This window comes from Herpailurus yagouaroundi, unplaced genomic scaffold (assembly GCF_014898765.1).
Source record: "Herpailurus yagouaroundi ecotype Mexico unplaced genomic scaffold, PumYag 193, whole genome shotgun sequence".
Classification (NCBI taxonomy): domain Eukaryota; kingdom Metazoa; phylum Chordata; class Mammalia; order Carnivora; family Felidae; genus Herpailurus; species Herpailurus yagouaroundi.
The window spans coordinates 8,830,357-8,856,718 of record NW_024412424.1 but is presented as its reverse complement, the minus strand read 5'-3'; the positions used below and the strand labels follow the sequence as shown (position 1 = coordinate 8,856,718).

The 26,362-nt window shown below is 48.4% G+C and overlaps 1 protein-coding gene across 1 annotated transcript in view; it reads right to left on the bottom strand.

Annotated features, from left to right (window-relative positions):
- Positions 1 to 26,362, bottom strand: part of DOCK3 (dedicator of cytokinesis 3) — a 419,595-nt gene that overhangs the window by 4,005 nt on the left and 389,228 nt on the right. Inside the window, exons 37-50 of the mRNA XM_040445563.1 lie at positions 25,795 to 25,943; positions 20,006 to 20,092; positions 18,524 to 18,628; positions 14,529 to 14,670; positions 13,328 to 13,494; positions 13,098 to 13,184; positions 12,440 to 12,619; positions 11,722 to 11,805; positions 11,483 to 11,599; positions 9,415 to 9,536; positions 8,004 to 8,142; positions 7,334 to 7,481; positions 3,432 to 3,550; positions 2,214 to 2,301 (exon numbers count right to left, since the gene is read on the bottom strand). Of these exons, the coding sequence (XP_040301497.1) occupies positions 2,214 to 2,301; positions 3,432 to 3,550; positions 7,334 to 7,481; positions 8,004 to 8,142; positions 9,415 to 9,536; positions 11,483 to 11,599; positions 11,722 to 11,805; positions 12,440 to 12,619; positions 13,098 to 13,184; positions 13,328 to 13,494; positions 14,529 to 14,670; positions 18,524 to 18,628; positions 20,006 to 20,092; positions 25,795 to 25,943 (1,734 nt within the window). The remainder of the gene's footprint in view (positions 1 to 2,213; positions 2,302 to 3,431; positions 3,551 to 7,333; positions 7,482 to 8,003; positions 8,143 to 9,414; positions 9,537 to 11,482; positions 11,600 to 11,721; positions 11,806 to 12,439; positions 12,620 to 13,097; positions 13,185 to 13,327; positions 13,495 to 14,528; positions 14,671 to 18,523; positions 18,629 to 20,005; positions 20,093 to 25,794; positions 25,944 to 26,362) is intronic.

The window sequence follows — 26,362 nt, the reverse complement described above, 5'->3', positions numbered from 1 at the left end:
GAGCCTGAGGCAACCGAAGAACAAGATAGGCCCATTCTCACACAGACTCTCCTCAAGATGGGGCATGAGCTTCTGGGTCCTCATCACTGAAACTTGCTCTCTCCAAAGAGAAAAGTTCTAAAAAAAAAAAAAAAAAAAAAAAAAAAAAAAAAAAAAAAAAAACACGCCCCCGAATTTCAGGAATTAAGAAGCTTGGAGGTGGGTCTGGGCAGCTTCCCCAAGCTCTCACTGCAGGGCCACAGATATTCACCCACAAGAACCCACAGGAACTTGCGGGCAGTGAGGTTATGGGGCAAAAAAGCTGGCAGGCTCCAGGGCTTTTCAAAGGGTGCCTGCCTGAGCCACTCCAGTGATCCAGAACCATCTAGTTCACCCTATAGACTGATGTTGGTGAGCAATGAGGCCCATGGACCTCTGCCATGTGATACAAATGCACTGGGGCTAGTGGAAAGTCTAAGATGGAGTGACTTATCCTGGGAGAAGGGGGCAATCCCTACTGTGGCCTGGCCATTTCTTGCTCTGTCTCTGTGAACGGAGGTCCAACACTGGCCTGAGAGTCACTGCCTGGCAAAGAGAGATGACAAGTGAGAAGCAGAGTCCTTGTGGGACTCAGGATCCTGATGACAAGAGAATGGTGATAAGTATGTATAGCTTCTGCCCTGGAGGATCCAGGAAGAGACTTAGGGAGCCACTACTCTGGCCTGTGTGTTCCCACTAGGCAAATGTCTTATTTGCTGCCCACAAAACACTGGCACTGTGGCACGGACATGCTTGCTGTGGCCTCAGCCTCTTTCCTTCCCACACTTGGGGATGGGCATGTCCAGCTTCTTGCTGCAGCCTGGTCTGAGGCCTGGTGTTCTTCTTTGTCCGGTTGGCATAGGGTCCTGGTCTGGCCACCAGCACCCACTTGAGCTCTGAGCTCTTCTGTGATCTTGGCTAGTTTTCAGATGGCCCCACATCTCAGGTGAAGAAAAGATACTGTGGATTTTGGCCCCTGAGGCCAAAATGGCACTCTATTTTGTGGGAATAGGTGCAAGGTCCAGGTAAGCCGCATGTTTTTGGGATGTGCAGGCTTGAGGCTAGGAAGTCATCTTCGGCGGGAATCTCCATATCCTTTGTGGTTGAGCACCTGGTACCTATGCCTACCAGCCACTGAGGTTGTAGACCCAGTGTCTGGTCTCCTTAAAGAAGACACAGAGGCATGTCCTCTGTGGTGAGCAAGGGAGGAACAATGACAGTGGGGACAGTAGACAGCACTTGGTGAGGAGGTGCAATGACAACATGATGACAGCTTTGGAGGTACAGGTTCTGATGGAACAGCAACTTGTATTCCTGGGGACTGAATTTGCCCTAAGCTCCACCAGATGAAGGAGAGGGAGGGGAAACTACAGGGAGAGGGGCTGATATGGGGCCAGGTTCTGGGTGGCAGGTGGTCTAGCATAATCCTCATATAGGTATTGCTTTGTGTTAAAATTAAGTCAGATCTCCATGTGTGAGGCTTTGGGCCAGGGTCATGTAGGGTCCAAGTCTGGTTCTTCCATTAGCTTGTTGCAGTGGGACACAGGGTAAAACTCCACTATCCAAACATCCCCTGTTCTAAGGACTGCCCGGGTTCATGCCCAAGTTGATGGGCTTGCAATCCCTGCTAATAAGATAGACTCATAGCAGCTGACCACTTGCTGGCCAGAGTGGCTGCAGGAGGACTCAACTCAGAGTACCTAGGGCTTCCTTGGAGAGGACTGTCTCTGGGAATTTCACTTTGCCATGGTCTGTCCTTCCCATTCTTCTAGGAGCTTGCTCAGCCACAGGCCTATTCTGAGCAATAAGGAGAGGTCCCTGAGGGCCCAAGTTGAGAGTGACCAAAGGGGCCATCAGGCCTGCCGAATCCTGGAGCTGGTTGGGAGAAGCCCAACTGTCTGAACACAGCAGCCTGAGTTTCCATAAAGGTGGGCTCAGGGCAGGTAGCAGCTGGGGCCTCTCTGAAGGTGGGCCCTTGGGAGAGAGATACATAAACTAACAGGATCCAAACTTAGCATCAAACCGGACATGGGTTAAACAGTGAGCACAGGAGTTGGTCAGGACTCTGGACACACAGACAGGCCTGGGTGTTGGAGTGTGGCACAGCCTTGGCCAGTTGGTGCTCAGGGACAAGAGTCAGACACTCAGGATGGGGACAGACATGGGGGAAGGCCACCTGGAAAGGGGAACAATACCTTTTTCAGCCACAGACAGATTGGGATCACTGCAGGGTTTGCAGGATCCGACCACTTGCTGGAACAGGGCCCGCTGGAAATTTGGCAGCTGAGGGGGGAGAAAAATATCAAAGATGGTGAAAACAACCAGGTACACCTCAGGAGGCAGAGCTATGGGCCCAGGAGCCAGATCATATTAAGAGAAGACAGGGAAATCAAAGCAGTGGTACCGATCATGCTCAGCCATAGGAAGACTGTCCCTCGCTATCTGGCTCTGAGTGCTGCCATGTCAACATTGGAGGCACCTCCCTACAATGCCTGGCTGGGCTCCAAGCTGTCTTGTACATGGCCAAGAAAAAGGACATAGGCACCTGAGGGTATCTAACTGTATCCCTCTGTCCTGACAGGGAGACCCATTGGCAGAAAGGACTGAGGCACCCCTCTACCCCTCAGCACTGGCAGGCTTGGCCTCCTGGAGATCCTTGCACAAGCCCAAGTTAGCAATGTGGATAAGGCAAAGGGCAGCACTCAAGCCTAGAAAGTCACGGACAGGACTCACTGTTCTGATGGGCAGCTGCCAAGCAGGCCTGCTCCCTCTACCTGGCAGGGCTGATCAGGCACAAGGAAGTACAGCTGAGGTAACAGTTCTTGGAGGTGATTTTCATGGACTCTGATAGAAGGGCAGGCAGATTGGGCACAGGAAGGAGTTAATCCCCACATCTCTTTGTTCAAGGCCCCCAGGTAGGACATCCAGAGAGCTGTGCAAATGGTGGAGAGAGTAGCCTCAAGAGGCAATGAGGGGCTTCAGATAGATGGATGGATGAAAGAGGCAGAGTCTGTCTCAGTGAGGATGCCCTTCACACACACAGGGAGGAAGACCATCCTCCAGACCCATGTCCACCACTGCCTTCTCAGGATAAGAAAGAATGAGGTTCCTCTGCTAGACTGTTTATGGATAAGGAGTCCAGGAAGCTGTACAAGCAATGGGTTGGCAAGAAAGACAGCCACACAAGCAACTGTGGCTCTAACCCGCCAGCATTCTTCCTACAGGTCCACTCCATCTGGATTGCTGATCCTCAGAGCCACTGCAGTCCTGTCCAGAGTGGGCACCCAGCAGCCTTCTGAGGGTCTTATGGCAGAATGAAGGAGGCACACAGGGCAATATAGAAAGCCTAGCAGATGCAATGAGGGCAGCCCAGGCCGCCATACTTGCAGCAGAGGGCAGTCTGGGTCCACTACCTGTCCGTTCTCCAGGATGGCTGCTGGATACATGGCACTGCTCGGGCGGTCCCGGTGTGTGGGCAGCAGCAACATCATTTCCCGGGCGTGGCGGTACTTATCTGGCAGAGAGGGAGAGCCTGTAACCAAGTGAGAACAATCACGCACAGATGACAAGCCACAGATGGAAGGCCCAGCGGGCAAGCATCCTTGGGGCCAGGGAACCAGGGTAGGTGTCCCCTTGCAGCTGGGGTGAGGATGAGCTCAGCAAGCACAGGAGGAATGAAGCAGAGCCCGCTGGTGAGATGGTGGTGGGGCCGCACCTGACATCCCAGCTGAGGTGGGCATACTGCAGACTGGGGCAATGCAGGCCCACTGATAGAGCCCCCTCACGATGCTTGGAGGCAGATCATGAGAACCGAGGACAGGAGCTGGGCCCCAAAGGGCCCCCTGCACCCAGCGCTCTTGGGATGTGGGGTGACCTGGATGCTGGGCTCTTTCAGGGGGCCCAGGCATGGGCACAGGCCAGCTTGCAATGGAGCCATCACACAGAGACAGAGACACTGAGATAACATAGTGGCATGGTTCTTACTTGATGCATTGTGTCTCCCCACACTTACCGTTTCCAGATACCAACTGGCTCTGTTCTCAGCTGACCCCCAACCACCTTTGCCCAAAGGCTTCTCCTTCCCATATTCGAGGCCTCCAGAGCCTGGCCTCTGCTTTCCTTGCTGTCCTACCATAGCTCCAGAGCCAGGCTGGCTAGGGGCCCAGGGCCCTACACACAGGTGGCTCTCCAGAGTTTCTCTCTCTGAGACTTGCCCTTCAGTGAACTTGGGGGTCATATGGGAGCTAGTCTGGGAGTTGTGGGGCTTTAAGCCAGGCTCTTGAGTTGACTTGGTTCCTGCTCTTTTTTTGTGAGGCTTCTGTGGTGATATCCTCTGGCCTGAGGGGCTATTACAGAGGCCAGACCTCAGCAGATGTGGTGGTCCAGTCCCCATCAATGCAGGCCATAGCTATAGGTCTTCAGGAACCTGTCAGCCTATGGTTCTTGAGGGTACCTTCCACAGAAATAGAGAGAACAGCTTTCTGACTTTCTTTGGGAATGGATCATTTGGAAGGCCCTCCAGACGTGCACCACTCGTTCCAGACACCAGCATGTCCATGAGAAACTAGCCCATGGGCAGCCTCTGGCTGGCTCAAGTGGTTGAAACCCCTCTGTGGCGTGCTGTTAGTGAAGCTAGAGAGTCCAAGGGCTCCATCTGAGAAGTGAACCTGCAGCTCTGGAGGCTCTGTGTCCTTGAAACCCAGGGTCCCTGGGGCCTTCCTTTGACTATGCCATGAAGGCACTGTCAGAGCACAACTAAAATAGGTTTCTGCAGTCAGCTTCCCCAGGAAGCTGCGACATTCCTCTTGCACTCATTTTAGACCAAGAAGATGAGCCTTAAATATCTTGAAGAAGTCCGTATAATAAAAATCAGTAATGGCTGTTTAGAGAAAAATGGAAAAGAGTTCTTAATTGCAATGATTTCTATAGTGCCTTCCCAGCAAGAAACTGAATGCTCCCTGAGCCCTGCCAGCCACAGCTCTGGACAGGACCCTTTTACTTACTTAGTGTGCACAGAAAGAGACATGCACCTTTACACCAATCCAGTTACATCAAACTCCAATCTAACACCCATTCCACACCAGGCACGTGGTTGGAACATGGCACACTGCCTAACTCAGGCTGGCCATGGTCCCTGACCTCACAGAACTCACAGCCTGGCCCACCAGGCCAACCCCACATCTGCATACTCCATGTGCTGATACATGTCAGGGGTGCTAGGATGGAGGGACAGTAGCCTGCAGGCCCCAGATGCTGTGCTGAGGATTTGAATCCATGTGATGGAGGCCCCTCTTGTGCTATAACAGAGAGGTGCTTTGTGCTACTGCCAAGTTTTCCAATTCTGCCACTTCACTTTTCTCTCACTGCCCTCAGCCCTGGGCAGCCAATCCCATGGTAGCAGAGAATGACGGTTACTTTTCATTAAAACATTTAAATACCACAAGGGCTTTGGTGTCACAGGACTTTTGAATTGCTTGAGTTGTAGTCTGGTAAACCCAAGGGAGGCTATGTCTCAGCATGACTGAGGTATTCAAGGAGGATCAATCAGAATCTCCAGGTTTCCTAGTTCCACTCAGTCTTTTGACCATTAGGGGGAGCTGCCTACTTATAGGAGTATAGACTGTGCCTTGCAGGCCTTCTGGAAGATTTCAACAGGGACCACAGCAGAGAGTGTCAATGGGCTTGGTGAGGAAGGCCACTGGTGTCATGACCACTCTTGGGTGTGGGGGAGGGGACTCCAATGCAAAGGACTCTCCAGAACACCTTCTCCATAAAAGCCTTCCCTTTACCCATAACAACCAGAAAAAAGAGCAGACTTCTCCCTTCCCTCCATGCCCCCAGTGCATCTCCTACTGCATCTACCACATCTATCTGAAAAAGCAGTCTTCCTCTGCGATTCCAGATCTCTCTCCATCTTCTCTCACAGGGCCTACTGCTGGTATGCTACATACTGGCCTATGGTTTTCTCCAGATAGGCCTGCACATGGATTGCATGGATGGTGTAGCCTAGAAGTGAATTCCTGCTCCTTCTTAGCTGCCTCTGCACTCATCACCATTCCCAGCTTTGGAAATGTTTACTTTTGTACTTAATGTCTACTCCAGAAAGGGAAGGGGCTTCTGTCAGCCTTTCTCTATATGCTATCCTGGAGTTTGGCCCCTGTGATAGCTTGTCTCCAGAGATGGCAACCACCAATGCCTTCCCTTCAAAAACACACATGCCACTCTTCACATCATGAGGTGCAGTCTCATTCCCCACCTTGGTCTCTAGGTTGGCCTTAGTGACTTGCCTAGTTGACAGAATGTGGCAAAAGGACCATTATGGGTTTCCAAGGCTGGGTAATAAGAAGCCTTGCAACTTCTGCCTGGGTACCTTAGAATGCCTGTTCTGAGAAAAATCAGCTGCATGCTGTGAGAAGCCCGAGGTACAAGTAAAGACCCTCCAAAGCGACTCTGGTGGACAGTCCCAGCTGAGCTGCCAGCTGCCATCTTGGATATGCAGCCTAGCTGAACCTTTAGATGATTCCAGCCTCAGGTGACATCTGACTGCAAGCTCATGAGAGACTGCAAGCCTGGAAGCAATAGCCAGTGACCGCCTGGTGAGCTCAGACCACTCCTTTCTGTTGCCATCCTGCACAGCCACCCTGAGAAGCACTAGATCCTAGTCACTATAGCTGATTGCCATCCCACTGCAAATGCTTCTGTCTAAAAGGGTGGAGAATCAAATTTCACTGAGAACTAGGATCAGATTGTGAAAAAGATGTTGGCTCAGAAAACAATATTGAGCCAATGAATAAGAAATCAGGCAATAACTGGCAAAGTAAATAGCTTTTCACAGAGCCATCTCTCCTGATTACGCCTTTCTTAGCTGACAAGGTCTTTTTGGTTGCTGTTCTTTTTTAGAATAATATTTTCCAGGGTTAAGTTTAGCCTTCAAATTTAATTTTCATACTGTGCATTCATCCTCAGTTCCTCAAGATAAGACTCATTGTTGCCTTAACTTTGATTTTTATTCTTGCAAATGTTTCAATGGAAAAGAACTGAGCTTTCTCCTGGGCCACATGTCCTCTTACTGAGGTGGAGATGCGACAGCCAGCCACCTCTGTGGTAGCGTAGCTATAACCGCTACTCAGGGCAGGGTCTGAAGCCAGACAGAGAGACTGCTGAGCTGGGAACCCTTGAGTCCTTAGTGCTAAAAGGGGAACATTCTCTAAGTCACAGGGCCGCTTTCAAAGACAGAGCCACAGATGAGAGGAGGACAAGTGGGGCTCATGAGGCCCTCTCCTCCCTTCTGCAAGCAGCGCCATGCCCTCCTTACCTCGGGCACTGGAAGGGGCAGAGGTAATCATCTGGGATGGTGCTGAGTGAGTGGAACTCAGGCTGGAGGAAGAAGGGCTTGCCTGGGACGAGGACAGAACAGAGACGTTGGTGATTGAGCCCTGGTACCTGGGGTTGGGATACGCGAGCTGCAAAGGGAGAAAAATCAGCAGGATAGAGGTCTGAATGGCCAGGATTGTAGGACTGGCCCAGAGTTGGCTTCTTCATGCCATGAGGTGCCCAGACCCAGTGTCTGATGAGGTACCCTGGGTCCTGATGGGGGCCAGGATGGTGGCTAGCACTACAGGTCACCCTCACCACCCATGGAGCAGGGCTGTTGGGTCGATTCTAATGGTGGTGCCCATATAGGATGCAGGACTTAGCCATCAGAAATGCCAGGAAGGAAGGCAATTTGGCAGAGGATCTTTCCCATGGGATCTCTAAGAGCAATCATGACTGAAGCTAGATTTCCTTCTTGGAAAGTAATGCCTGGGAACTTTATTGACATGGGATGGAGTGGAGGGAAGGCAGTTTTACTGGCTCTGGGTATTCTGATTTCAGAAACTAGAGAACTAGGCAGGGGTATGAGCCCTCAGACCAAATCAGCCAGCAGAGAGGCGAGTCCTCCAGGTATGGTGCTCTCGCCCACACTCCTTGGACAGCTCTGGTACCTGCATATGGTGGTATAGATCCTCGGGAGCCTCGCCCATGGAGCTGTCACCCAGAACCACCACGTTTCCTGCTTCGCTAGATGCATGTGAGGAGAGAGAGGATGACGAATGGCGACCTGTGCCCATCAAGTTCATGGGGCTGCGAACAAGAGTGGGAGATAGGGAGGAGTCAGGCGGGGAGCTGAGAAACCTTGCTAGGTGGTAGGGGGACAGTGTAAGGGTGTGTGTGAAACAGTCACCCCTAGCCTCAGATGACACTAGTTTAGAGGGTTTCAGAGTTAATGCTTATACCCATTTGAGGCCTGGGGCAGTCCTGAATCCCTGCCTGCTGCTCAGGGGCCCCTGTTCTGGCAGGGCCAATGGTAGGCTGGCAAAGTCTCTATTTGGAGTTAAATGGTTTTTGGCCACTCCATCTGATTATATAAATAGTTTTTCAGTTAGGAGGGATGAAAGTGATATGCTCAATCAGGTCAAGGATTCCAGGTCCCCTTCCTATGCAATGTTACTCTGAGCCAGTAGCCACCCCCTGCTGGGATTTGCTCCTAGGCTCCTAGGCCAGGGGTATCTTCCTGGTATGAGGAAGCTGTCAAAATAGCTGGCTCGGAACCATCTGTTGACTTCCTTCCACATCTGTGGTCACAGGCTCATCAATACCCTCCTCTATCAATAGTAGGCAGTCCTTTTCATTCATTCCTTCTTATTTATAGAGGCCCACTCGGTGCTAACTTACTACTTACATTGGAAAACAAACCCAAGTAAGGGGCTCCTCTCCCTGGCTCCTCCTCTTATCTGGCCTTCCTGCCCTGGAGGCTTGGAGTATCTTCAGTTGAGTCCAGACAGACCAGGACTCCTGAGTTCAGAGTAGGGACACCTTGATGTGCTTCCACATCATCATGTCGTTCTCTCCCTTAAACTGACTGGTGATCCTCATTCTCCTTGGGATCAAGTCCAAAGGCCTGAATGAACATGGCCCATTTAGAGCTGGAACTGGCCCTCTTCCATGCCCTGGAATCCTGCACTCCAGCCACAAGACTCTGCTGGTAGGGCTGACCAGGCTGGCTTGTTCACATCTTGAGATGCCTGCATACGTTAGTCTCTTTGCCTGGATCTTGTTCTATCACCCTCCTAACCCCATCCCATTTCTGCCTCACAAACTTCTACTTATCCTTCAAGACCTACCCCAAATGCCCCCTCCTCTATGTTCTCACAGTACCATGTACACTTCTCTCTCTCCCAGGATGACTGGATGTGACCATGGGTCTTATGGCAGGAGCTGTGTGTTTGATGTATGCATGGGTCAGAGGGTATGTGAGTGAATACACACACCTACTATTTCAGGATTTCTTGCTCTGACCTTTGACATCCGGACTTACCTCCATGGAGGGGACCCTCCCCAGCTCTAAGGCCGTACCTGTGCCGGTGGGTCATCTTGATGCTCTCAGGGCTCATGGGACTATGGGATGCTAGGACATTTCCCCGTGGGGTGCTGGTGCCTGAACATGCAGGACTTAGCTTGTCCAAACCCGGAAACTCCTGTTGAGAAATGAATGTCCCTTCATCAGAGTAAACAATGAGTAAGTAATTAAGGGGTGAGAGGGAAGGGCTGGCTAGTGGTAAAAATGTAAAAGAAGAATGTAAAAAGAAAAAGAATCAGATACTTTTGGCAGAACCTGAATTGCTGACTTCTTTTGGGCAATGGCCCCTTCATGACTAAAACACTCTCCTGACTGCACTGGAGTCTAGACCAGAGGCTGAGAGGCCTTGGGTTGACCCTACTAAGAGAACACATCTGGAAAAGGCTGAAGTTGCTCTGAGTTCACAGGAGTGTGTTAAGAGGCATTCTTGGTATAGAATAAGTGGACTAAGAGCTGAGAAGCAGGAGAAGAGGAGTTGATTAACAGCTGCCAGTCAGTTTACATAAGGACTGGGGTTGGGTTTACTGGACTGCTAAATGGCCCAACTCTCAGTGTCCTGGGTTAAGTTGCCTGTGACACAGTTTATGGGGACAAACGATGTAGAATCCTGATGTGGGCCCTAAGTCCTACTGGGGATATTTCTGAGCTTGGCCTAAAGAAGCAGTAGGTTTTCCATGCCCTTCTCCCAAAACACGCTGAAATGAAAAAGAAGGGTAAACTGGAGAGGACACCTCCATGTGTCCTGGAGACCTTGATGTATGCAGGTGAGTATTTTGTGATCTTTGCTAAAGTGACCCAACAGCTTTGCATGGCAGAGAACATCTCCTGTTCTAGTGGTCAGGCTCTAGCCTGCTTGGGTCATTTGTGGTGATGAGAAAGTTCGCACATAGCAGAGACTAACCAAGAATGAGAGGTAACAGAATACCCATTAGATTTAGTGACACTACCCAAATTCTTCACTAAATGGATATTTTAATTTTAAGGTAGAAACACAAAAGACTTTCACTTTCTCTGCATGTTTCACCCTGAAATACCATGGGAAGATCATTACAGAAAGGAGAAATTTCAGGCCCTATAGGCTTTCCTCTGAAAAATGTGCCCACTTCTCAAACTACAGACAAGCTTCTTTTTCTCTTTTTGGAGTCCATGCTATCTACAACTGGGCAGGAATGGTTGAGACATGCACTGAGGGCCACCAGCATCAAGAACAAGGCAAGTCAACCCCAACAGGTTAGGCCACTGAGTCTGAGTGGTCCAGCCTCTCTAGGGCCAGTGATTATCCCTGAAGAGGAGCCTCTTGTCCGAGATGGCCTTGCCTAACACCAAACAGCTCTATTTTCCTTGTCGCAGATAATAAGGTTCACACCTCTTGAGATCTGGCACCCAGACTATTTAGCAGATAGGTTTCTCTCGAAACACCTGGAGTCAGCATTATTGTTGAAAATGGGGTGAGGGCACATAAACAGGGGTTTCAAGACCACCTGGGCCCTGTTCTCTGCCAGCCAGCATTCCCTGTGAGACTGCTGAGGGGAAACTAGTCCTGGAATACAGGCTCTGCTTTTGCTTGTGTGAATCCGTCTTTGGGCCAACCCTGCTGTTGAAGCCCAAGAGCCAGGTCAGAGTCGGGAGAACTTCTGGAACAAGAGGGCATGAAGATGGCAAGGGAAAGAGGGAAAAGAGGGAGATGGGGAGAGAGGGCTGGCTCAAGCTATGTCTTACCTCTGTAGGTTCTTGGGATGAAAAATATCTCCAAAGAGATATCTACATGTGGATCACATAATTTAGCTCTTTTCTTCCTCATGTGAAAACCTCTCTTCACCAGCACAGTACCTTGAAAAACATTCTTTGCCCTTGAATCTGACTCCTCCTCAGGGAGGGGAGTGCGTGAGGGGATCCTGGGCATCCTTCCTCTGGATAGAACACTCACCTCTGCCTCTTGCCCCTCTGTGGTGGGGACAGCTTTTCCTTCACATTCCCCCCACCCTTTCCTTTGGCTTGTTGCACAGTCTGCAGGGAATGGCATCTGGTTCTACGGCAGCAGGGGCATGACAGGGATCAGCTTACATGGTAGAGGCTGGCCCGCATCATCTGGAACTGATCAATTAGCTTCTTATGCAGAGGGCGCATCTCTGGGTGCACAAACTTCTCATGAACTGCGAGCCCAACTCCAAGGACATGGACCTATTAGGGTGACAGATAAGGCCACTCTGCAAGTCAGGGAGTGGACCTTGACAACTGCAGCCATCCTGTGGTGCATAGCTTTTCCCTCGTGGCCACTGGCCTCTAAGCCCTGTAAGTCATACCTGCTCCTGCATGAGCTCCTTGAGCTGGGTGATCTTCTCTGCATCTCCTGGGTGCTTGGCAATATAATCTTTGTCAAAGAAGGCCTGAGAAAGGAAAGGCTCAATCAGGAAGACTTCCCAGGACTACCCCTTAGAGGGGACCCAGGAAGTGTAAGTCTAAGGTACCATTTGAAAGGAAGGTCCTGACTCCTCACAGGTATACACACCATCTCCAGCCTGGCCTGCTTGGACCTCCTGCAATCAGAGGTATGTTTTTTTGCATCTAAGAAGGACTGAAGGTGGTCAAATAATCTAAGCCTGGGTACTGGTCCCAGTCCCTCACAGAGCTTTGATGGTCTGGGTAGGGCAGGTAGGGCTGGTGGCCAGGGTGTAGGGCTCAGTCTCTTAGATACCCACAACTTGCTTCTTGTAAAGGGCTGGGCTCCAGGGCTCCTCTTGGAGGCCATTTAACATCCTTCCCTAATCAGATGGATTACTCATCTGTCAGAGTTCAGAGAATAAAAAAGAAGAGACGGTCCCATAGGAGAGCCATGCCACAGAAACGAGGAGTGGTAGTGAGCCTCATGCCCGGGACCATCCTCCAGTCGGCTGAGGCACAGCTAAGGGAGGGCTAGCTGGGAAGGCTGCCCTAGAAGGCTGGGGTCTCAAGGAGAGGAGCCTGAGAACCACCTTCTCAGCAAGGCTGCCTGTTGTGGGTTTGGTCCAGGGCCCAGCTCACCTCTTGGTATCTTGCGACACCTCCATTGACAGCGGCATCAATGACGCCATTCAGGCACATGCTGAGCAGATTGATGTTGCCATGTGCCTGTCTGTGTTGATACTGGCTAATCAGGGCCCGTAGTTCCTGGTTCTTGTTCTCAACCACTTGGATGGCATTCTCCAGAGGGCTCACCTCCACCTGAGGGCACAGGGCACAGGGCACACAATGTTGTCCCAGGCATGATAACAACCCCTTCTTCATAATGATCCTGAGAACAGGGATCTAAGGCCAGTGATGCTGATTCTCACCCTTGTTCCTGTGGACTTAAGACTCCCTGACCCCTTTCAAATGTTCTCTTCTGATTTTTAGGCACTTAGAAGTATAGTAAAGAGTGAAGAACATCAGTTTTGAAGTCAGAGAGCTCTGACTTCCCGAACCTCAGAGAATAGTTTCCACATTTGTAAATTGGGAGATTAAAAATATCTGCTCCCCTGGTGTTGTCAGGATTAAAAGGGAGAAGATGTACAAAGCTTCTGACACAGGATTGGCCTGTGGCAATCTAGGCCAGGCAGGTGGCCAAAGCTCTCTTTCTGTCTTTGGTCCTTAGAGAAAGGTCCCCAGAGCCAGGGCTGAGGGAGCAGCTGTGAAGATCAGCTCCATCCAAAACGTGTCTCACCAGTTCCCTCCTCTCCACTTCGAACCACCGAGAGATGCCAGGCAAGCTGTGGGTGAGGGTCAGTGTGGTACGCTCGATCCACAGGCTCTGTAAGGATGGCACAGACAGGGACAGGCCATTAAGCAATTTCTTCCACACCTGCCTGCTTGAGGGATGAGACAGGGACAAGATCCTGAGAAAGTGGGGCTTGCCCCTGGCCCCACTGCCCCTACTTTCCCACTGTTGTTCACCTTGAATTCATTCTCCTTGTCCTTGGGGCCTTTGTGAAAAGGCCTGTCGTACCGGAACTTCCTCACATTGTTGACACGGTAGAAGCTCTTGACGCGATCTGGGACCCTATCCATTTGCAGGACATCCACATAATCTGGAATGGGCGTCACCGCATAGATCTGCAAGTCTGGGCAGGAAGTGAAGGGGAAACCCAGACTTGCCCAAGGGATGGATCTGAATACTGACCCCTGTCATCACCCAAAGGAGAAAAGAGCCCCATAGCCCCTGTTCCCTCCTGGCAGCAGCAAGGAGCAGGACCCTTGCGCAGACTCAGGCACAGTTAGACCAGATTTCCCTATCTGCACCCTCTTCCCGCTCTAGCATTGAGCCTTCTGAGCACTCAGCCAAGGTGAGATGTCAACAGCCAAGAAAGAAGGGAAAGGGGTCAGAAGAACGCAGGTGGCCACACCACAGGAGCAAGAAAGTTGCAAAGGCCTAAGCCTGCCCAATGTAGGTAAACTGTATTTACTGCAGAACAATCTTTTAATAAGAATACTATTTGGGGTCTTTGTAGAGAGATAACATGGGAGTCCACCTGTTCTCCCTCCCTGGAACAAGCTTACAGTCATGGTGACTGTCATGAGGTCTCCAAGGAAGCTGTGTGAGGGGGATGAGGGGGAGGCCAGTATTTGTATCCACACTTCCAAGTACCACTAAAAACACAGGCACTCTCCATCTCCTTCCCCATACCCTCCATACCCACTCCCAGGGCTGCACCTCAGTCCTCCTGACAAAGACTAGGGATAATAACAGATGCACACAGGAGTGGAGCAGGGGATAGAAATGGTAGTTATCCCTGTGGCAAGAGTTCTGGTGGGATCCCCAATTACCCTGTACAGTGCCTGCTTCTGGATGCCTAGGCAGGTCCTTCACAGGGCCAGGTAGGGACTTAGGTGATGGTAGCAGCCCAGCCTGAGGGATGAAGGTCCTGCAGAAGCCCTGCTTCAGGCACCCACAGCTAAGGGCATGCCATGCTTCTTCTGTACAAGGCTGCATGAGGGTCCTGCTAAGTGTGGGTTCAGTGATGAGGACATATTCTGTTCAGGACTTATGGGTAACTTAGCCTGTAGGACCAACAACATAGCATAGGGGCAGCTGACTGGGTGGGCCTCACCTCCCAGGACCCCAGCCCGCCTTCCCTCGCCAAGCATAGAAAGATACACTGGGCATCACACTGCAGGATGGCATCATCAGGGTGGTTGGGGTGCTGCATGGCGACCGCCTGTGGGAACTCGCTGAGCATCCTCTGCTGGAAGGCCTCCAGCCTCTCGTAGTCATGGCCCCGGCACACGTATTCTTTGTTCTGCCACAAACAAGAGAGCATGCTCTATGCCTTGCCCACAGCCCCCACCTCCACATGGGTGTCAATAGCTACTTGCGTCACAAGCATGTTCTAGGAGCCCCTGTGACAGGCATGGGGCATAGTACTCAGACTCTGCCCAAAGGGAAATGATGATCCAGAAGGGAGAGGGACAGAAAAAGGGAGACTTGCACTGTGATGTGGCAGCCGGGAGGCAGGGCACAAGTTGCAGGAAGCAAAGGAGGGAGGGCGCCCTACCCAGGAAGGGGTGAGAGGTGAAGGGTGGGATTTTAGAAAAGGCCATGCCTGAGAAGAGTCCTGAAAGGCCCACCTGGGCAGCTCTGAGGGAGGAGCGGGGAAGGGTACTCTATGTGGGCACAGTGACAACAAGGGCAGCAACAGCCTGTACAGGAAAAGGTTGTGTGTGGAGAGGTGGGAGGGTGAGGAAGATGCCTGCAAGGAATGATTTCCAGGGGTGCCACCACATAAATCTTAACAGGGGGGTGACCAAGTGCATGCTTTTGAAGGGCCACTTTGGTTAGTGGGAACAAACAGTCCAAACATTATTCAGTGTCTAGTAGGTATTCAGTAATTATTTACTACATGGGCAGTAAATTCCTTTGCAATTATGTCAGCAGAACAAATAGACATCATCCTAACTACACATTTCTTAAAACCCTGTTAATACCATATTTGGTTTGGGTTAGGTCTCAGTTTTTCTTCTAGTGGGCTGCAGTAATAACAGGGCCCCCTCAACCCTGCTATGCTTACCTCACAGCTGGTCACGAGTGAATGGAACACTTCTCCAGCCCTCTGGTGATATATGTCTGCCTGCCCAACTACCTCACTAGATCCACTTTGACAAAGTTGCATCAGGCACTGGCAGCCCTTCCTGGCATGTCTTCAGAGGAAGAGAGAGAAGTTCCCCAGGGCCAGCCATATGGTTACTGGTACAGGGATGATTATAGGCCAGGTCCTGGAGGACTTCACACCTTTTGGAACAGAATTTCTGCCCCCTTTTCACCTCTCCTCTTACTATGGGAGAACTCAGCTAAGGCTGGGCCACATGTCTGGATGAATCAGAATGGAAAAACAATACCAGAAGGGAAGTCACGGTCAGGAGGAGCAGGCTGGCCTCTCCAGTGAACAGACCAATAGTTAAAGGACAAGAGACATTTCTAAGTCCCTTGCTTGATAAGCAGAACTGACAAAGAAGATAATTGTAAATAACTGGTCTTTTCATATCAACTCAGAAATGTACAACCCTCACCAGTATCTGTTCCTGGGTCAAATAAAGAGAAACAGAAATTCCCCCAAGAAGGGAAGGCTGGATGTTTTCCTGTCCCTGTGCAGATTAGTAGATAATCACATTTGCAAAGCAAGAGAGGCAGATGGTCCAGGGAAACCAAGCTGACAGAGCTAAAGTAATAGATGGCCTATGTATTCAAGGAAGGTGAGGGAGTAGCCTAGCCTTCTGGGGAAGGCCCAGCAGGAGGAAGGCACATAGCGTTGACCTTGATGCTGGTTGTCAGTTTCAAGTTGAGGATGCCCAGCATCCTCACATGAGACAGATCCGGCTGCTGCTGCTTTGTACTTTGTCCTTGCCATTTACCAGGCAAACAGCTATCTCTACTGGGACTTACTACATTTGCCAGAGATGAACTGAGCAGTGGAGGGAAGGGAAGGCAGCATGTGGCTAGGCCAGGCGGATCTGCATGCAGGAAACACAGCTCCTAGGGAATGCCCCTTGTGTGGAGACAGAGATGGACTGATGGGTGACATTTCCTAACACCGATTGTTATTCTTCCTCCCTTACTGGCACTGCTGAAACCACATTTGAACATTCAGACTGTCGCCTGCAAGCATTATTTGGATGGCTCAGATGCAGGTTCTATGCCAGGTCTTACTTGTCAGAAAGCTCTGAGTACCCTGAGACACTGATATACCCTGTGACATAAGCATGAGTGGTGTAAGCCAGGGCAAACCACGATGGCGAACTCCTGTTTGAAGGGGAAAGAAATGAGGATACCAAGGGCCTGATTTTGTAGTATCCAAAATAATGATGTTTTAGAGTACAATCTGGTTTATGATATACAAATTGTGGGACTAAACAAGGAGAATAAAATAGTAATAAAGCGTACTTTGCAAAGACAAAATGAGAAAGAAGTTACAAGGCCAGAATCATTAGTTTGTCTAAGGACTTTATAGAGATGCTTTTGGTTTCTTATTCTTGTGTAATTCCTTCTTTCTCTTCTGCTGACCTCTACTTCCATTGCTTTTGTATAATCTCTGCTGGTGGGGGCAGCAAATATGCCACTTCTGAGATGCCTGAAGTGGAAGGTCCCTAGAGAGTGAACAAGTCAAGTCTGGTCCTCCTGAGGAGACCCTCTCCTCATTCATATTCTGCTGCTAGAAACATTCCTGTGGACTGGAATTGGAGCCTTCCTGCAGGTCACAATTAGGTGCAGTGTACTTGCTAGCCCTGTCAGTGTTACTAGTTCTGCAGAAGTCAATTTTCTTTTTCACCTAGAATGATTACTGCCTAGGAAATGTGAAAGTTGATCTGCCTTACCACCTAAAATGTGGTTAGCCTGGACTCTTGCTAGCAGACTGGCTTTTTTTAAAATTTTTTTATTAAAAAAAATTTTTTTAACGTTTATTTATTTTTGAGACAGAGCATGAACAGGGAAGGGGCAGAGAGAGAGGGAGACACAGAATCTGAAACAGGCTGCAGGCTCTGAGCGGTCAGCACAGAGCCCAACGCGGGGCTCGAACTCACGGACAGTGAGATCATGACCTGAGCCGAAGTCGGACACTTAACCGACCAAGCCACCCAGGCGCCCCTGGCTTTTTTTTTTTTAAAGGAGCCACTAAGCCCAACTGACCTGTGATGTGATACCAAGCTCATCATTGCTCACTGATGAAAGGAATTTTTCCAATTAGACAGGATCCCAAACATATCAAAGGGATTCTATGAACTTTCCCAGCTGCTGGTTGAGACTTGTAAACATGGGACATTAGTAAGATATTGGGACTGGGGACAGTCAGAGCTAGTGTTAGGTCCCAACTTCAGCCCAAGGCCCCTTCATCAGCACAGCTTCTTTTAGGTCCCCTGAGAATGATGAATCCCTATGGGCTGCAGCCTACAAGCCCAGACTGACTTTTCCTAGAGCCTCTGGCTTATGTGGAATAAAGAAGAGAATCACAACTGTTCAGCTGGTGTCAGTATGTCTATAGTCAGTCATTCCTTCTCTGTTGGTATCCCACCTCAGCCTTCCAGGTGGGAGAAATGGCTTTCACTATCTGGGGATAGAGAACTGGCTGCCAATAAAAGGCTTTCCATAGCCAGATCCCATTTGACAGCTCACAAGCTTCTCTGAAATCAACAGGTTCTCAATCCTGGCTACAGAGCATACAGTGCAGCCTGGTGTAGAGCCATCATCTTAAATGACAAAGCCCAACAGGCCAGCATCCTGTTTAGGTCAGGGTTGTACTGGTGTCTATTTGGCTAAAAATAGTCACAATGGAGGATTACAGGCATTGGAACTATAAATTGGAAGGCTTCTAGACATACCTATGGGTCATTCTCAGACCCTGGTCATTTCCTGCAGGAATTTGGTTGATTTGGTAAGAAAGTCACCCTTGTATATTCCAGGTAGCTACAAAATAGTACAGCAGAGTAAAACAAAATCTAAAGTTGGGAGCCAGTCCAATCAAGTAAAGCCAAAAGCTTTTTGTTGACTAGTTAGTCCTTCAAAAAGTAGTATTCAGTAGAACAGGGGAAAAGATAAAAAACAGGTTATAAATGAATTACTGTGTAAAATATAAGTTCTTGTGACTACCTGAATGGACTCACCCGAAGGAAGAAAGGAAACTTCCTGCCATAGAAGCCGACTCGAAAGAACTCAGGCTCCAGGCGTTGCTGCTCCATGATGTTGTCATAGTAGCTGGCCTCCATTTTCTGTGAACAAGAAAGGCAGCTGCCTTTAGGTTGGCCTGACTGCTACTGGTGTGCAAAGCAAGTTCTCCCAGGTCCAAGTAGACACTGTCTTTTGGAAAGACTGTGTGAGAAGTGAGCCCCTAGCCATGGTCAGCATCTCCCCAGGTTGCCTCATAATGGAAGAGGAAACCCTCCTCTTCCATCATCCTCTGATGGTAGGGTGGGGACAGCAGCCCAGTGCTCATAATGTCCTACCCAGTGGGTGGGCCCAACCTGATACAGATCCAGGCTTCCTGAACTTTCAGGGGGCACAGGTTTAATATGAAATTTTTTTTGCCCAGGGATTTCTGTTTTTGACTGATACTCATTACACCAAATGACTTCTAGCTCATGTTAGTTAATTGGTGGCTAACAGCTATTCTCAGCACCATTTTCCATCAGTCTAACTGCATTGCTCTTGCTCATCTATCATCGGACTAAAGATGCTAATAATCACAGTGAGAAAGTCTCAGTTGCCAGCATCACTGGTACTGGTTCCAATTTAGGAGATTTTAAACTTTGAAAGTTGAACCAATATCTATGATTTTTACCAACATCAGTAAGTTTCTTAGTATTGGCTGACCTGGCTTCACATTCAGAAAAACTCACTGAATTTTGACTGGGAATATAGTTGTAACACACTAAATCAAGCCAGCTTGCTGAGGAGCAGTGGCCTCCAAAGACCAGTCAAGAAGCTACTTCTAGAGAACTACATCTATTATAAAGATCCAAATATCCATCTGGATCAGGGAACGTGGCACAGCTGGCCATGCTGCAGAGGGTGCAAGAGGAGGGTAAGCTGACACTGCTGGCTTCTCTTTGCTATTGAAGTTTGTAGCTGTTATGGCTCAGAATCCAGCACCAGCAGCCAGGAAAATCTGGTGGAGACCTTCAAAGTCCATGGGACATTTCACTTAATTTTTGAATATTTTGCATCAAAGAAGGGAATAAGAACAAGGTGCTTGAAAGTGACCACAAGCCAAAGCAGGGAAAGATCTTATAAAGTTTTCATATGAAGCATCCCTGAGCAAAATCATTTTAGGTGAAGCTTCTTTGTGAAGGTGAGCTGCCATCTCCTCTGTGAACTCCCCCTTATCCTGCATATGCTGCTTCTCCCTTCCCCCAGCACCAGTGGCCCTTGGGGTCTGGATCATATAATCATTTGTCAGGTGTGTGTTTTAGTTCCCCAGTCAGACTGCAAATATCTCAAGGGTAGGAATCTTGGCCTCTGCTTCTCCTGTACATCCACAGCACTAAAGCAAGGGCTAGACCTGCAGTGAATGCTCACTCAGAAACGGATGCCAGGACAATGCTAGTACCTCCAGTCAGGGTTGGGTTGGGGGAAGAGACAAAGCTCACCCGAATCCAGCTGAGGCTCTGATAATCGTAGAGGCTCTCGTATTGACATGCCAGCTCCCTGCACAGTGGGATTCCAAACTCCCAGCTCTGTGTTGGAAATAGGAACAAGGCTTCAGCACCTCAGACATCCTCAGAATGGCCCAGACTCATCAAATACATTAGAGGGCACAACCAAAGGCCCCCTGCAACTCATCTGTCACAAAGAACATCTGCTCAAGATGAGTCTGTGGAGCACAACACACAGTACTCTGGCTTTCTAGCTCAAGGTTGTCGCTTTGAGGTTTCTCCTCAAATGTCTCTATCTCCAAAAGGCCATTTCCTGACCACCTCATCAAGGACAGGAACTTCCCCAGCCATTGTCTGTTTCAGTACTCCCAAGTTATCGTTAAAGGTATTTACTTTTTTGTTGTATTAATCTCAATAGATGATAAACTACATGAAGGCAGGGATCCTGTTTATTTACTTTATCCTCAGAGCCTAGACCAGTGCCAGGCATGAGCAGATAATAAAGATTTATTTAGTAAGTTAATGAAGGAAGCAATGACTTTTGCTTTTATTTAAATTCCAGTTAGTTAACATACAATGTAATATTAGATTCTGGTGTACAATATAGTGATTCCATGCTTCCATATAACACCCAGTGCTCATCACAGCAAGTGCACTCCTTAATCCCCATCACCTATTTCATCCATCTCCCCACCCACCTCCCCTCTGGTACCACCCGTTTGTTCTCTATAGTTAAGAGTTTGTTTCTTGGTTTGTCTTTTTCCCTTTGCCTGTTTGTTTTGTTTTCTAAATTCCACATATGAGTGAGATCATATGATATTTGTCTTTCTCTGACTTATTTTGCTTAGCATAATACTCTCTAACTATGTCCATGTTGTCGCAAATGGCAAGATTTCACTTTTTTTATGGCTAATATTCCATTGTGTGTGTATATATATATATATATATATATATATATATATATATACCACCTCTTCTTTATCCATTCATCTGTCAATGGACACCTGGGCAGAAACAATGACTTAAATTTTTTCTTAAATGTTTATTTATTATTGGGAAAGAGAGAGACAGAGTGTGAGTGAGGGAGGGACAGAGAGGGAGACACAGAATCTGAAGCAGGCTCTAGGCTCTGAGCTGTCTGCACAGAGCCCGATGTGGGGCCCGAACCCACAAACCATGAAATCATGACCCGAGCCAAAGTCAGATGCTTAACCGACTGTGCCACCCAGGAACTCCAGAAACAATGAGTTTTGAATTAAGATCACTGAAGCTCAGAAACAGTTAAAAAAAACAAGCAGAAAGTGGCTACCCAAGGACTTAGTAGTAGGCCTGACAACTTCCTTTATAGAAATATTCAAATATCAAAGAAGGTTTCAGATGATCCTTGCCTAGTGAGGTCCCAGGCTGTCTCTGTGGTGTGGCCCCTGTTATAGTTATAGGCCCATATAACAGGTGCCTGTGGAGGGCTTAAGGGGCCTTCACTAAGGGCCAGTACTGCCCATTTCCCCTGCTTTTTAATAGAGTGCTTTCTTTTGTTAGACTGGGAATCACTGGTTTACTTGATATTTCAGCCAGGCTCTTCTTGCCAACTTCTAAATGCTAATTAAAAAATTTTTATTATAGGACATTTTAAGCATATAGAAAAAGAGAAGAATGAACCTCTAGGTACTCATCACCCAGCCTCAACAATGACTAGTTGTCATTGGCAACTCATTGCCAGTCTTGTATCATTCATACCCCAACCACTTAACTGCCCCCCAGAGTTTTTGAAGCAAATCTCAGACATCGTATAATTTCACCTAGTCATATTTCAACATGAATGCTTTAATAGTAAGAACTATATTTTTAAAAAATACCATTTGAAATAGCATCAAGGAGAAGGACAACGCTATGTCATCAGGGACTGTGTTTCTCAAAAAGAGATTATTTCTATCCTTTGAAAGAATTAATGTCACATGGATTGAAACCACAGGGCCAATTAAAAATATTGAAACAAACCAAAGGGAATTTTTAAATAGACCCTGGCTCCCTGAGCCAATACAATGCCTCTGCCCCAGTGAGCTAGGAAACCTTTTATACTCCCATATTATACCCTTTTTGAGGGGCACATGTCAGCCCCCCTTCCGGCTCCAAGTGCTACTTGGGCAGGTTTTAGCCAAGGATCCTCAATAGGGTCTGCCTGGTAGGCAGCTCCATGGGGGCCAGCTAAGCAGCTGAGCTGTGCACAGACCTGTGGCCAGCTTGCCAAGAGCGCCCCATGGGGAACTGCTCATTTAGGTGATAAGGGCCCCACGTAGGGCTAATGGCACTCAGCCAGTTAGCAGCCTGTAGCTCCCAGTAAAGCAGGTCTTCTTCCCTACTGGGATTAATGTTCATCTGCCTTGCTGGCATCTCTGCCTGATTTGTGTAATTTGCCCTCCTGCTCCAAGCCCTCCTCCCACCCACCCTCAATTATCTTTAGAGTGAGCCAGGACCAAGATTTTTAAGACATTCTGTCAGCCTTAAGGGATTGTGCTGGAACTCTGGTGGGTCTGGGGGCTTTGAGAGCTGCCTCTGATCACAGGTGAGGAATGTGTTGCTGGTACAGTGCATCCCTGATTAAATTTTTTCTCTTGGTTTCCTGCCTTCTGGCAGGAGGCAAATCCAGCTCCAAAACTTCTTATCAATGTCTGAAATCCAATTATTTCTACCAGCTCTGGCAAGATGGGTGCTTTTACACATCCTTGTGGCCTCTTTGACAGGGATGATCCAAAAGTTACACTCACTTAGGGCTCATTCTAATCAAAGTGAAAAGGAAGGCAAAGGCCCAGGACTCAGACTGGTGGTCTTTGTACTTCTGTTTACACACAACATATTAGAAGCAACAGATTTATCATTTCTTCAGAGGAGTGTGGGCAATAGCAACTCTCAGTCAGGAGAGCCCAAGCCCAGCCCCACAGAGAAGGCTGCTCTAGTCTTAACGGTCTGTATGCCAGATAAGCAGGTGTCAGAGCCCTCTGCTAGCTTTCCTTCCTGTCTGCTCCCTCTGCCCTGCGATGGAGGACCAACTCTCATTTTTGAGCCTCTCCTTCCTTCTTTTCAACTTTACTTCTTTCCTTTCTCCTTATCTGGCCTGGGAGTGCTGACCCTCTGTGGACTGGAACTCAGTCCAGCTTGGAGCAGGCTCCAGGCTCTCATCACTGAAGAGAATGGCCCAGGGTTAGAGTATGACCATGAGTTGAACTTCTGACTCAATCCTTCTGGGTGCTCAGGAAATAAACACAGGACCAAAGGAAGTCAGGTTATCTGTATAAAGCATATAACAGAGAGGCTGGGAGAGTGTGGAAGAAAAGTAGAGGGCCTGGCATGTGAGGCAGGGTGTGCTGGGAATGCTGAGGGCTATAACCCCTTTACCTGCCCATCCCTAGAGTCTTCTTTTTTGCCCTCCTCCTGCTGTCAAGGCAGCTTTTCTCTGGACACCAAGAACCCTACAGGAACACTTTTCTGCAGCAGCCTGGTTTTGCTTTTCTGGAGCCAATAGTAATAATAATAATAATAATAATAATAATAATAATAATAACAACAACAACAACTTCAATTAAGAGCTGGTTAACTTGAAGTTAATAATAATTAACTTCAATTAAAGAGCTGGTTAGCCCTATCCACTGGTTCTACGGGGGTACTGAGGCACAGAAACACAGAAGTTGGACCTTCTATATTAACTCAAGAGAATGAATGTGATAAATATCTCTTTGAGGATGAGCTTATGAAAGGGCTCTGCACTCAGCACAGAACTTGCTACTCCAGAAATTCACAGAAAATACAGGGTTACTAGAATGAGTGCGAAATCCTCAAGAAGGTGGCCTACGGAGCCTTCCAGTCCTTCCCCCAAATCTGTTCATCTATGATACTCAAGCAGGTTTTGCATTTAATTCTTTCATCCATACTAAGCTTTAAACCTGCTTTTCTAAACACTACTGTAGTGTTTAGTGAAGAGGGGAACGATTAATGTTCCCATGTCCCACTGGTAGGCTCTGTCAGAACAAGACAACTCTCCACTGTGTACTCTGTGCCCACGGAAAGAAAAGAGAACTAATACACTAAAAGCACTTATGCACACTCACACCATGATCATGCCACTCCTGAGCTGGCAGGGCTTGCTGGGGATGTGGGTAGATGACAGTTCCAGGTGGGCTGGGTGCCAGAAAGGCAGGCTTGAAAGTATAGCGGTGTGGGGCTTTAAGTCCAGCCCTGGACCAGCAGCAAGAGGAGGCTTTGGGCTAGCACTATGGATCAGTCACACGTGGCTGCCCGAATGCTGAGCATGGGCCCCTTTTCCAGGCTAGGTTATACAAGAGCTCCTGAGATTCTGGAAAGGTTCCTGCATGGGTGAATGGTTTTGACAAAGATGTTCCCTATGTTATATGAAACTAATGAATGTTTTCTGATTTATGGGCAAAAGCCATTAATGTTTAAATCTTTCTTTTTTATGATGAATAAATACATTAAAAAAATCCAATTTCCTAAATGGGTAAGGGGCATTAAGGAATCTACTCCTGAAATCATTGTTTCGCTATATGATAACTAATTTGGATGTAAATTTTAAAAAATAAAAAATAAAATTAAAAAGTAAAATAAAATAAAATAAAATAAAATAATTTTTTAAATGTTTATTTATGAGAAGGAGAGAGAGAGACACAGAGCATGAGAGGGGAAGGGGCAGAGAGAGAGGGAGACACAGAATCCGAAGCAAGCTCCAGGCTCTGAGCTGTCAGCACAGAGCCCAATGTGGGGCTTGAACTCACGAACTGTGAGATCATGACCTAAACTGAAGTTGGACGCTTAACCAACTGAACCACCCAGGCGCCCCTTAAATTCAGCCTTTAAAAAAATTATTTAATGCTTATTCATTTTTGAGAGACAGAGAGAGACAGAGTGCGAGCAGGGGAGGGGCAGAGAGAGAGGGAGACAGAATCTAAACCAGGCTCCAGGCTCCTAGCTGTCAGTACAGAGCCTGATGTGGGACATGAACCCATGAACTGTGAGATCATGACCTGAACCGAAGTCAGATGCTTAACCAACTGAGCCACCCAGGCACCCCAAATTCAGGTTTTTAAAGGAATGATCAAAGCTGAATAATGAGCAAACAGCATCAACAAGTCACACAACCCCAGCCTTTTCAGTGTATGGGCCACAACCAACTGTAGGTGGTCAGAGAGCCCCATAAGGAGCCCGCTGAGAGATAGGAGCAGGATGGCTGGGAAGCACCAAGGAGGCCTAAACCAATGCTGACACTGCCTGCCAATCCTACAGATTCAAGCCTGATGGGAAGAATCCCAATGAGAGAAGTCTAGTCTGTGCTGTGATGAAGGGAAATCCAAGATAAGTACATGTACCAGTAAGAGGCAGGACAGGCCTCCTTTGACTAAGGTTAAAATCCGTTCATTTTTATAGCTCATATGTTCTATGGCAGATTAGAAAATCAACATTAATTCTCTATGTAATCTAATAAATGTAAGGGGAGGGGCAGAAGCCCCTGCTATAGGAGCACTGGCATTTATAGATGTGCAAGGGTGCTCTGTGGGGCTGTCTCATACCCTCAATCTGGAATTGGTTTCCAAACCACAGAATTAAACTGTTATATATATTTTTTCCCCAGAGAAAATCATGCTGCCTCCAAAGCTGATGCACATACATGGACATCCACCCACTTATCGCCCCCACACCACCCTCTGCAGCGTGCCTCGATGGCATGCATTATTGTAGAACCCAAAGAGCTGAACAGCTTGCCTAATGACACCTACCTTGCCTTTGTTGAAGTAGTGGATGATCTTGCGGCACAGTCCCTCTTTCCGCTGCCACTCTGTCTGGGATGGGTAGTGGAGGAATTCCCGAAGTGGCCGTTCTTCCCACTGCAGCAGCTCACAGTAGAGGAGCAGAGTGAATGCGGCCTCTGTGGGGAACAGGCAATATGGAGATCCAGAGACTTCTCCTCAGGGGTCCAGGGGGAGTCTGGTGCCAGGGGACTAGCCCAAGTACTCTGCTAGGATAGGGCATGTGCAGCCCAGGTCAGGGAAACTGGATACCAAAGGTTACATAGAGGGGCTGCCCAGCCAGCCAATAACCTTTGCCCATAGCATTAAGGAGTCAAAGATCCTGGTAGACAACTTCCTCTCATAGCCTAATTATCGATACTGGGCTCCAGATGAAATATGACCCAGCTACCTGAGAATTTGTGCACAAGTTACCTTGCTTTGGGAGACACAGACATGTCAGAGTCAATTCTTGGGTTCCTTTTTAGTCAATGTATTACAGCTTCCTTTCCAACCTTCTCAGAACTGGCTCTTGCAGGAGGGCACTGATCAAGTCTTC